A 13049-nucleotide genomic window follows, 5' to 3' on the forward strand; every position below is an offset into this window, starting at 1 on the left:
GGCAATGGATGGAGCTGCTGCCTGGTGATGAGGCCAAGGGGCAGGTGCAGAAAGTGGGACGTTGCGAAGGGACACGTCTGCAGGGAAGGAGAGCTCTGTTCTGGCGGCAGGTGAGATGCCAATGGGGACTGTGAGTGAACTCTGCTGGAGGAGCCACCGGCCCCGGGGCAAGAGTTGAGGGACCTGGCTCGGCCCGGCTGCTCCTCCCGAGCTTCTGAGGGATGGAGAGAGAGGCGGGGGGGAAGGAGGGAAGGAGGGAAGGAGGGAGGAATGAGGCGGGGGAAGCCCTCTCCCTGGGCTGGTTGAGGGGTGGGAGGGAAGGGAGGCAGCTCCTGAGGAGGGGAGGAGAAGAAGAAGCAGAGAGGGGATGTTGTTAAACAGTTTCTTACCGTAAGAGGGAGTTGGGACCCAGATCTTTCCAGTTAATCACACAACAAACTTAGATCATCGCAATAAAAAGCTCGGCTCACTCTGCCTCCTCGAGTGACCAGCGGTGCACGGGGTCCCTCCGAGGAGCCATCTCCCCTTCTCCTCCCCGCCAGCCGCCGGGGGGGCCGCCAGCACCATGCGGGCCACCCACCTCCTGCCAGCCTTGCTGCTCCACCAGCTGCTGCTGCTGCCCACCGCCATCCCCGCGGCAGGTCAGTTCTTCTATCACTTCGCTAGCGACCCCCGTCCGCTCGCAGCCGCAGCACGGCCCCTCTCCCCCGCTCCGCCGCGGCAGAGAGGGCGCTGGGGCGGCGCGCCGGGCGCTGCCCTCAGGTCGCAGCCCGCAGGTCGCTGCCCGCAGCCCGCAGGTCTGAGCCCGCAGGTTGCTGCCCGCAGGTCTGAGCCCGCAGGTGGGGCTGGCAGCGCCTCACCCTGCGTGTCCGGGCGGGCTGGCAGCGCCGCGGAGCCGAGCGGAGCCGGCCGGGACGAGCCGCGCTCCGGGCGCGCAGCCCTGAGGGAGGCGGTCCCGGCCCGGGGGTGCGGAGGGGCCGCCGCTCCCAGCGCTGCGCCGTGCGGGAGCGGGGCGCGGGGCTCGCTCAGGACTGGCAGAGCTGGAAAGCGGGAGAGAGAGGAAAGAAAATCGCATCATTGCCCAGAGGTGCTCCCCGCCCTTACCAGGACGCGACCGCGTATCCTTAATTTCCAGCGGTAGAATAAATGTTAAATAACAGAAGTTGACAAGGAATACCCAAAGCACGGGATGGTGCATTGCTGAACGGGAATGCCCTTGCTGAAGTTCAACAGCATGAGCGTGCTATTTCCAGACTGAAATACTTGTAATTTCATTAGATGTTCCCGCTGAAATCCGGGAGATGGAGGGGGGCGGGGGGGGGGGGGGGGCAAGGAACGAACAATAAGTAATCAAGTGCTGGATGCTCTTTAGCTGAATTTCTTTCCTGAAGTGTCCCCCCTGGACTGGTTATCTGAAGAGCCAACTCTGTGCTTTCTATTGGCCCTCTGGGAAGACGTTTAAGGCAAAAAGTTTGTAAAGGTTTCTACAAACCTTTCCTTCCTTCCGGCAACATTGTTAGGGTCAGACCTTTGCACAGACAGAAACAAAGGACAGGCACAATTCAGGGAAAGAATCTGCCAGGAGCAGGCAAAGCAAGGGCAGGGAGCTGTGGCAGCTGGGTTCTGGGGCAATATCTTTGGGCATCAGGCACAGTATGGCATGCTCATGGCTTCCAAGATATAACTGCTTTCTAGTTAAAAAATAAATACTTTGAAATGGAATTTCAAAGTGGAATATTTTGTGATCTGAGTGGGCAAGTCAAAAACAGACTGGCAGCATCACGTGCAGTAAAACCTGTTGTTTTCCCCCTGCAAGGAAGAGTGGGGTTCTGTAGGATGCTGAACAATCTCATTACAGCTTCTGTGCTCAGTCTGCTCACTGAGGATATTGTTTTCACAGGCATTCTTTAGCAGGTGACACAGCGATACAGACACTATAATACTATACTTTTCTGAACTCCTTTTCCATGTACATTGGAATTTCCATTTTTTGGACGTGCAGCTTCTTTGAAAAGTGATGACTAGAGCTGGTCAGGAATTTTCTGAGAAAATGTTTTGGGTTTCTTTTACTGGAAAATGCTGATACATCAAAACTTTTCACAAAAATAATTCCTGCTAAAGAGAAACTTTCCTTGGTTTGTTTCCCTCACATCAAATGGCAGAGAAATATGCAGCAGGAGACATTGCCAATAGCTTGTAATTGCCAATAGTGGTAACCTGCTGTTGAGAGACCCTCACCTGTGACAAAAGCTCATCAACTGGTGGGCTAGTTAGGAAAAAAAAAAAGCAAAATACACACTGCAGACACAGTCACACACACACACACACACACACACTCTTTATTCCATGGGCCAAAGGAACTCAACTAGTCTATAGCCAAGCTCATAATAAGCTAGGTCATGCTTTGCTCTCTTGGTAAGTCAGGGTGATTGAGTGAGAGAAAGTCCTTGCTGTCCCTGACTGTAGGCTCTTAGTGCTGGTCTGGAGTTCACCAACTTCAATTAATGTTGGATCCACTTAATATTTAGAGAGGGAGACTGAGAGACACCTTCTGTACTGCAAGCATCAGTACTGGGCTGATGAATAGGGTTGTGCCTTAACCAAGGGGCTCTCCAGTTTAGGAGTGAATGGTTCACCTGGATGACGGGAAAAATTAGATTTCCAAAACTTCAGAGTTTGTTGGAGTAGGACTTGTTTTTTGACCAGCTCTTATGGTGACAATTTCTCGACAACCCCGCCTTTCTTAATTTTCCTCCCCTGTCTTCCTTAATATTAATTAATCCTGTTGTTTGCTTTATTGGCAAGAAAGATGACTCTTAGCACATGCTGCCATTTTGCTTGCCTTGTTTTTGAAAATACATGGTCTTCAAAAGAAGTGTCTGTATATTTACACTGTAGGCAAGGGAAAGTTGTCCTACTTCTTTATGAAAATACAAATTTATGGTCCATTTCTATGAATGATTGCTTTGTGAACATATACATTGTCTTTGTTTGGGATGTTGGATCCTTTTTACTGGGATTTTTTTTTTAGCAAGATTAGGATTTGCCTACATAGGAGTATTTTCAGATATGAAAAACAAGCTAAATTATGAAAACAGAATTAAAACATGAGAAGTCTTTTGCTAATGCATGTCCATACTTCTAGTGCTGTTCTGTCAAATCTGATTTCAAATGTACATAATGGTGAATTTAGTTTCTTCTGTGAACAAATATTCTGGGTTTGTAATCCCATGCCCTATGTTCTGTGCAAAGACAATGTCCTGTGTAACAGAAGTTGCTGACTAATACAGTTGGGTTATATTAAGGGGTAAAGAAAAAGGAGGGTGAAGAAAACACAAGAAATTTAAATGTCAGCAAGCTGTCTATGCTATCACTTTCTGAGTTCCTTTTTAATATATAAAAGATAAGACTGTGATTGATGAGAGATAAATGTGCATGGTTCCTATAGACTGCTTGCCTAGTCATTATCAAAATCCTGTAAGTCTCTGTCACTTGCACAAAGACATTAATCTGTAGCTAATAACTTTATCAAGGAGTTTTCTTTCTTGATCAAATATTCTTATTATTCAATATTCTTGGGAAGAATCTCTTTAATAATGTTCATCTAGTGAAACTAAAAATGACTCTTTAATCAAAGCAACAAGTAGATTGCCATGTTGCAAAAGAGTGAATGTTAAAGATTTATTTAAATTAAAGATACATTTTTTCTGTGAGAAGACTGTCAGCCAAGTGTGTTTATTCAAATTTATTTAAAGCACATTCTGTAGTTTGGATGATCTGAAGAAGTTGCTAATGAAGATGTGGGAGTTGCTCTTAGTTCCTATATATATTATCACTTAAAGAAAAAAAATCAAATCCCATAGCCATAATCAATTTTTGAATGTTGTACATACAGGAATGTGTATTCCTGTGGTCTGCATAGCTAAGTATATTTTTAAAAATTAATGTGATTTATACTTTCCCATCCCAGCTGTAGATAATCATTATACTATATACTGTCAACAAAGTGAAATGATACTGTGCCAATTGGAAGAGTGTATTCCTTCTGTTTAATGGAATCCTTTTGGTACTCAGTGCCAGGGGCTGCTTGTTTTGCTCTCACATGTAATACAGCACTTACCCTGCTTAACAGATTTTCTGTTTCTATTAATGCCATTTTCATAAGCAACATAGCAGGAGAATATAGAGTTGAAAGACATGAGATTAAAATGTTGCATAAAACTCTGGAAAATTGACCACTGAAGTCAAGAAAAGGAAAGCCTCTTATTGGAGGAGCTCATCTGTCATTATTGTAATACTTCAGCTGAGGCCAGGGTTGGAAGGGAAATGTTCAGTCTCCCTCAGAGAGCAGAATATCTCCCTTTTGGATCTTTATGCTGAACATTTGTTTGCCACTTAAGCATTTCAGACTTTTCCAAGGAGGTTTAAAACCAGGATAACTGGGCCTCTTTTTGAGTAAAAGCATGATGTGGAGAAAAAAGACATTGCCCTGAATGTTTTACAATTACTTGTACTGGATGAATGTTGGAATTTGACTTTCTCCCCATCAGCATTAAGATGGGGTGGAATGGCAGAGACTGGAAGGCAACACGGAGGTGAGAATGGATTGATCATGGAGGTGAGAAAGGATTGCTCTCCATGCTTACTTGGGAAGCAAGGATAATAGGACAACTGCCATAATGCAAGCAACATTTGGACCTTGCTGTGGGGAAAGTATGGCAGCTAAAAAACCTGGGAAGAAGGGGTGAGGACATCCTCGCTGTTACCCCATCTTCTCCTGTCAGTTTTTGTGGCAGTGCTCTGAGGGTTTAGAGCTGTTCCCGAATGTGGTTAGTACCTACATGCAGAGCAGCGCTGTGGTGAAGCAGAGCTGGGAATGTGCTCCAGATTAGTCAAACGTGTTGGCAAAATCTAGCTGTAGTTTTCAGTGGCTTGTGGGCCTCCACCCATGTGCTGTCTGGTGAGCCCAGCCATGCCTGTCAGTCCTCGGTGCTGCCGGCCCAGCTGGGGACTGGCTGCTCCCTCTGTCCCCGCTCTGCTCCAGCTTTTCCTATGACTCGCTGCCTTGGCCAGCAGCACTTTTTTTATGTGTACAACATGAAGCAAGGCTCTCATCACTCCTCACAGGGGCTGTTTTGCTGCCCTCAGCCATCTGTCATTCTTTGTTTTGCCCAGTCCCTGCCCTGTCTACTTGTGCTTTTCTCCTTACCCCTTGCTGCATGCCCAGAATTCCGGTTAGCTGGGATACCATCACAAAGGAAGGGCGCAACAGGCTGGGTGCCTCAAAGGAGACACCAAGTGCTTGTAAAGATTGTGGAATGCAATGGAAAATGGTGGGGATTTATGGTGCACAATGGGTAAGAGGACAAATCTTGCAAGGGAAAATCCTCTCAGTCGTTTAGCCAGAGGTTAGATACAGTAAGTCAGAGTACAAACTGCTGCACATTTGTTTCTGCCAGTGGGTCCCAGCATCCTGCTGAGCAGATAACCTTTTCTTGGAAGGAAAAGATCTGTCCATTAGCAGCTACCATCCAATTTTAGAACATACTATCAGTTGTTAGCATTATCCTTAGCTCCTTGAGTTTTCATGCTGACCATAGGAGTGGATTCCAAAGGCAGGACTTAGCACAAACATGAAGTTGCAACACCAGTTATATGGCAGTCTTTGCAGTTGCTAATAAGGGGGTGTGGGTGTGTGGTGTGAGTGGTAACATAAAGCCAAAAAGAAATATCTTTTTGCATTTCCTGAATCTGCTCAACAACTAGACTGAGAGCCAATGTAGAAATACGGAAATCATTATCTATTATATATAGATATTGTATAGATAGTTATATATATTTCAAACTACTTTCTAAAAATTGTGTGGGTTTTTTTTTCCCCATAAGGCTCTTTTGCCAAGAAAATAAATGTCAGAAGTTAAAATATTCACATCATCCTCCAGGTACTTCTGAGAAACTCTTTAGTTTTGACAAGCTAGTGATGCCTCCTTGGACAGCTGCTTTTATTTTGGTGACTTTCCATCTATACAGCTGACTGCAGATTTTCTGGGTATGGTTGGTAAACTTCTTTTACGCCAAATTATTGTCTTACATAAATAACGGCATTAAACTTAATCTGGCATTTTAAGCCTATCCAATCTACAAAGTTGTTTTCTTGGGCACAACTCAGATTGTTCCAGTTTCTCATTATGTTGGTCTGCCTTTCTTCCTTTTTTTTTTTTTACTTTTCCCTCCAAATAAGAAGTCATTTGGAAAAGGTGTTCACTTTTTGCATTCTAGCCAGGAATCTGGATATTTCTGATACTGAAACAGGCAGAAGGAAAAGTCAAAGTAAATGAAAGTAAGTTAAAAGTGTTGAGCACTAATTCTTTTTGTTAGAGTGACTCTGTTATGACTTGATTTGAGACAAAATTGCCCTGAGTGTATTTATTGAAAAAGTGCTTTCGAATGGTTCACACAGATTACAATACTGTGATGACCCTATTAATGATGTTGGGATCAACATTCATCTTTAGCATCCTTTCTTTTATTTCTGTGACCACACTGTTAACTTAAGCATGTTGTATCCAAAAGCATTTAGTAACATCTACTTTCACCATCTGGTGAAGATTGGGTTTGTTTGTTTTTTCTTTTTTTCTTGGTGAAGCCAGTATATTTATGCTATCATACTGAGGCACACACCAGAATACAGTTTATCCTTGATGTTTTATATCCTTTAAGAGGCCTTGTCTTAGAAATACTTTATAGAATATAATTAAAACTATCCCTTCTCTCATCTTTTATAGACAAGTCAAACACCTTCAGTGTATTTGCATACTGGTTTCAACCCACATATGATGAGAACTGTTGCTTTTTGTCAAACCCCACTCACTGATTTTTTCTTGTTGCGTAAGTTCTGCCAAATTCTGTTTTATGCACATAAACATACTTTGCTGTTAATTTTCTTATTAAATTGTCAATGTTTATACTGGGATAAGCATTCTGCTTTGAAATATCTGACACTGTGATAATACATTGTTTTGCAGATTTTTGCTTTGCACTTTTTTTTCCCATTCAGAAACTTATGAATATAAGTTCCCATGCATTTTTTGTCAAGTAAGGTGTCCTCTGATAAAATGTTTGATACGTCTATTCTATTGAACGGTGCTTTCCTACATATATTTCAGGTGTGTTTAAAGTTGAGGTTTTTTCTTTTAATTAAAAGTCTTTCATATGATAGTAGATTCCTGATTTCCACCCACCCCATGCCCAAGTTTTAAATCACAGGATATTCCTCTCTCCTCATTCTTTTTTTCCCTAGCTCATTGGGAAAATCCAGTTTTCTTTATCTTGCAGTGATTATTGTTTGCAAAATTAAATTAATAGCTAATCTCATTTTAGCATTCTGACCTGGTTATCAATTATAAGACAAATAAGTCTATCTCTAATTAGTCCATCTGTTAACTGCTCAAGGTCAAGTGGCTTAATTTCATTACAAACATGATGCAAAATATTAAACAGAGATCTAATATGCCAGTTGATACTAACAGCAGTGCCTATGTCTGTTTTATATTTCTGAAATAATTGTGTCCCTTAATATGACCATTTTTCTTCCCTGTAATATATTTTGAATCATCAGCTTCTCTGTGCTTCCTGCACAGCATGTGGATAATTTCCCTATTTTAAATATTTCTCCTCATGTCATGTTATTTTGTACTTCGTTCTCCATTTGGAAGGACTGCAGTTGATTCTTGCAGTTCTCTGACAGCATCTGCTGGTCTAAGGAATTCAGGTATCTTAATTTTCTTCATTTATTTTCCCATAGATTTAGTTTATTTCTGACATCTGACAAACAAAGAACAGTGATGCTTTTAGATGAGTGTTTATATTCTTTAAAAACTGGAAGTTATAAAAGGTCCCCACGCAGTTGAAAGTTTAGCTCAACAAAGCAAATAAATATTAAAATGCTCAAGTTCTCTAAGTCTAAACAAACAGAAAAGGGAAATAAAGCTCAATCACAAAGAACCAAGTTTTCATTAAGAATCTCAATTAAAACGTAAGCATTTAATTTAAATGTATTTATCTTCCCATTTGGAAAACCAGTTGTTAAGTTTGGATGGTTTTGTTCTGTATAACAAAGTGGGATGCAAAATTTAAAAAAAAAACAAAAGTAATAAGTTTTCTTACATTATCAGGAGACTTCAAGATGTGTTTCTTTAAAAAAGTACCAACTTTTGCATAGACTAGAGCAAAATTTGGAAACCCTGGAAGCTGACATGCTGAGTGCATCATAACTGGTATTTAATAAAAGATTTCTAGAGCCTGTAACAAGTCCATAGACTTAGAGATTTTTCCAGGGGAAGCAGCCAGTATGCTCCAGTTGAGCTCTGTAAGACTTTGCAGCCTAAAATGTACATCTTTATTAGAAAAAGCTGGAGTGGTGGAGGAAGGAGAAAGGGATTACCAATGAAGCAGATAAATTCAAGTAATCTCCCTGTCAAGTTTTGCTGTAGATAACACAAGTAATGTTTTGATCTCATTGTAATGAACAAAGGTGATCTTTGGGCCCTATGGCACCCTGTGTGCTATTTTGATTACTACAAAAATGGTCTTGTATTTGCTGTAGTAGGCTTTTTACTGCTAAATAGATAATGCAAAACCAAATACTTTTTGTGATCGGACTAAGACCTGAAGGTGCAAAATGTGAATTGCTTAGGTGTTTGAGCTGTAAAAAACCTGAAACTACTGAATTTCTATACTCTCATATAGCTCAGTATCTGACCAATTTTGTTCTGCAAGGTGTAAGTTGTAATTTGAGATACAGAACATAATCAGGTACTTACAGAACTGAGTGATGTGGTGGTTTGGGAGCCCAAAGCCCTTTTTTTGATGTGGGACACCAGGTCAGAAGGGAAAAAGAAGCTATACTGCTGTCATTTTTCTATCAGCCCAGTGATTACAGAATACCTGGAGAGAAAGAGAGGTCAAAATAAAAACACCTTTGCTGATTCAAACCAGTTTCTCTTGTTAATCAAGAAGCTGTCTTTCAATGTTATTGCATGCTGTGGCCTCCATTGCTCACAGTTCTGTGTGTTAATGGTTCTGTTTTGTATTAAGATAATTTAAATCAAACTTAAGCAGGTTCTAGAACACAGGCACTGGAACTTGCTGGTGTGTTTTCTTACAAAAATGCTGTAGAATGTCAGTTTCCTTTTTTTCTGATTATTGAGATTATTTGACATGGACTGGAACTGCTCCAAGAAAAGGTACTGTTGGAAATCTTTCCTCCAGGTGCCCTATAGCAGTCTCAGTCAATGATTCTTGTCTGAGAAGACTGTACATTTGAAACCTCATTTGAAAATCTAGTAAGGGAACTGAAAGGTGAGTTCTTGTAGCTCCAAGGTAGATGTCTTTCCCTGTGAGGTACCTCTTAAGTAAATTTTTAAAGTCTTTTATGAAAATGGGAACACCAGCAGGGAGACTCTGGAAATCCCTTTTGAGATTATGGAGCACTTGTCCAATGCTGGATCCTACTAGAGCAGGTGTGTCAGTTCCCATTTCCTTGGGCATTGACTGAGCTCTTCTCTTTTCGGTTCAACTTCATGTTAAGAAACAGAAAAAGGCACCATCCTCACCTTTTTAAGATTTTTTTAAGTTGACTGAAGAAATATTTTTAGTTAGTGGTTGTTTCTGTTGAAGAAAAAAATGTTGGTTCATATTTGACTGGATTCCTTTGTGTTTGAATCAGCTGCTAATATTTTGAAATTTAAGTGGAATGTCAGACTTCCTTGGTAATGTGATATGAAACTACAGGAAACATCAGAGGACATGGCCCACAAAATAAGCAGAGATCCTGATTAATCAAAGTTTAAAAAATTCAAATGAATGGCAATAACAAAATAGTTTCATTGTATGCATACTGCATACTAACCTTAAATGTGGAGCATGCCTAAGACACTGAGTTAACTTTTTATAATAAAGGCACCTAATTTGACACAAAAAGAATATTGGTTTTATATGTTTTGTTGGGAGAATTGTTAAAGTAGTGCTTTGCATTATTCTGATGTTTCTAACAGTCACACCACAGATGCACTTGGCCCTTTGCCTCTTGGATTATAGGCAAGACATAGAATGTTGTTGTTTGAAAGCTAAACTAAATCAGGCTGTTATGAATTGCTAAATGCAAGATCAAACCCATAATCCTCTTTGGACAACTGCTAGGAAAAGAAGGACAAAAAGAAAAAGCAGAACTCTGTACCATATTTTTCAGGCAGAACAGAATTTCTTGATTTTTTAAATCATATTCTTGCATGCTGGCTGGTGAGTTTAAGAAGCTGTTATCTTGGGAATTAAGATAATGACACTTATCAGTAGATGGGAAATGTTAGTATCAGGAACTGAAAGAAAACACTTTGATATTTCTCTACAGATTCTTACCGCCATTTGACATAAAAGTCTTGGCTGAGACAACATAAAACTAACAAGTATGTCTTGGAAGATAGTAGATTGAGAAATACACCACAAAAGCTTTATGGAAGATTTGTTTTTCTGTGGTTGACTTAAGGGGTAAAGGCAATCCTTTTTGAAGCACTTTGGTTCTATCACAGGTATAACAAACAAAAAAAAAAAAAAAAAAGCAATTTCAATGTAGACACAACCATTTCCAGTAACAAGTTCAGGATCCTTAAGATGAGAATGTTACCATAACATTTCTGTAAGATGGGATTCATTTTGGGTGCATGTGCACTACACATATAGAAGGCTGAAAATGCTTAAGAGAGCTGATAGGGGTCCTTAACACAACACCAGTGTTATTAGCATTGGATTATTTGAACAAAATCTTATTCATATAATAATAATTATTATATTTAAAGGTAAATAGATTCTTTTTTTTCTTTTTTTTTTTTGTGATTGGAATTAAAATTGTGAGTTGTTAGATGCTGGGGAGCAGCATAGTTTACTTGCAGTCAGTTCAAAAAGAAAGAAGGGAGGATGGGGTGAAGATTATTTTATAAGGTTGTTGTAGCAGAGATATTCTGCTCCTTTGTTTTTCTTCTTGTTTTTAAAAGCTGAAGATTGAAAAGATCTAATGTAGATGTCTTTGTGATATTTCTAGATGTTTTAGGGGTAACTCACCACTGAGAGGTGTGATTTAGCTGAATCCAGTGCAAATGTGAACTCAGTGATCAGGATGGAAGCTCTGCAAAAGGAATACTCCTAAGCCCTCTTAGGGTTTCCAGCATGTGGAGCTGGCAGTAACTCCTCCAGAGCCTCAGCTATTGCAATTTACAGTTGTTCTGGGCTTCTGCAGAGTGCACCAAGCAAAACTTTACTGGCCTCAGTTCACTCTGCATGTGCATGAGGATCCATTCATAGCACTAGGCTGAGGTTTTATCTATTGGAAAACCTCTGGTGAAATTTAATAAATTGAACCTGAGCATTTGTGTTCTGTTATTGTTGCAGTCTGCAGAGAAAAATGAAAGGACAGCTGTGAATACAGTTACATGGAAAGAAGTTACGGAAAATACTATTATCTACTCTGTAAACTAAGGAGGAATTTATTCACCTAACCTTACGTGGATAAGCCATCTAATCCAAAAAGATCATCTGGGATCACTGAGTGAAATAGGAGAAATAGATCCACAGGGCAATTTATTCTCCCTATGTTGCTTGTCTGACAGAATAGGGACAGTTAGGCTCCAGATGTGCTCATCTGTCTTCAGAGACAATGGAATAGCCTTCACTGGTAGACTGGTTTTCATGGAATGCAAAGCAAAAATATAAATACATATTGGGACAATTCTGGAATTTTCTTGCAGCTATCAAAGACCTTTCCACTTGCACTTTAGCCAAACATTTTTAGCCAATCTTCACCCCTCCATTTGATACCTCTTCCTCTGGACTTTTCAATAGAGACATGGAAACAAGATCGTTGTGTTCATTTTTGCAGGAATCTTTGCTACACTGCAGACTGTTTCCATGCTATGGCCTCTGTTTGACCTTATAATCTTTTCTGTGAACTAAAAACTCTAGTTCAGTCACACTTAAACTGGACACAACACTCACACTGAGGCTTCACTGGAGCAGTGAGATGATTACTTTGTGTCACTTCCAGGATCCATTTTTTTCACAGTTTGTGATAAGTGTATTGTTTAAAGAACTGCCTTTTGCTTTCAGCAAGTGATGTTCTTTTTCACTTGAGCTTTTCATGGAAATATTTACAAGATCTCAGATAATTATTGGGCATATTTTGCAGGTTCTGAAAAAAGTTAACAAAGGATGAGAACTTTTTCCTTTTACCCTTTTTACAGCATTGTGCTGTAAAAAGTACAGTCTTATTTGAAACTGATTTTGCTATATTTCCTACTATTTTGGTTTTAAAAATGGAAGTCATTGTCTAAAATAATCCATTCTTCTGCAGTATATGCTTATACCCTATTTCTGTGAGATTCTCTGTGCTTTAGGTTCTGAAGATGTTATAGTTCCTAGAAAATGTTATCTGTATCTAATGTCATCCTTAATCTCAGCATTCTTCTTTAGAATATTTTATTTTGTTGTGGTTTTTTTCTTCTTATTCTTCACTTCTTTTTTAGAGGGCAAAAGCAAAAAGAGAAATCCTCTTCATGACTTCAAAAAAACAGGAGAGTTGATGCTCATTAAAGTAAACAAAACACTGGAAGTAAAAACGAAGCTGTTAAATACTACAGAGCAATGTGCAAAGAGATGCAGCAGGAACAAGGGCCTTTCCTTCACTTGCAAGTAAGTTATGTATCTTTTTTGTTTGTTTGTTTGTTTTTTCCCTAGGGAAACAGGTATAACAGCCTTTGGTCAAAGGTCCCTGTAATTATCTTCAATGGTAGCTTGTACTGAGAACAACCTAAAGATTGTGTTTTTTGATTTCAGTGACCTTGCTCTACCTGTCCAGAGAGCGTCAGTCTGAGGCTTTATCTGAGTTGTCTGTTTTCTTAGCTTGTCCAATCTGTAATCTTTTCCATAACATAGCTGACAAAATGTACTCATGTTAAGATGCTGATGACTTTGGTTGCAATGTAGCATTAGGTGAACATTTC

General features: G+C 40.2%; 1 protein-coding gene across 1 annotated transcript in view; it reads left to right on the forward strand.

Moving 5' to 3' along the window:
• Positions 1–565: 565 nt before the first annotated feature.
• The window catches only part of HGF (hepatocyte growth factor), a gene marked incomplete at both ends in the record, with an annotated part of 53347 nt that continues 40863 nt past the window's right edge, over positions 566–13049 (forward strand). The window contains 2 exons of the mRNA XM_084206863.1: positions 566–641; positions 12573–12738. Of these exons, the coding sequence (XP_084062989.1) occupies positions 566–641; positions 12573–12738 (242 nt within the window). The remainder of the gene's footprint in view (positions 642–12572; positions 12739–13049) is intronic.

The sequence above is a fragment of the Fringilla coelebs genome (genome assembly GCF_963513975.1).
Source record: "Fringilla coelebs genome assembly, chromosome: 5".
Taxonomy (NCBI): domain Eukaryota; kingdom Metazoa; phylum Chordata; class Aves; order Passeriformes; family Fringillidae; genus Fringilla; species Fringilla coelebs.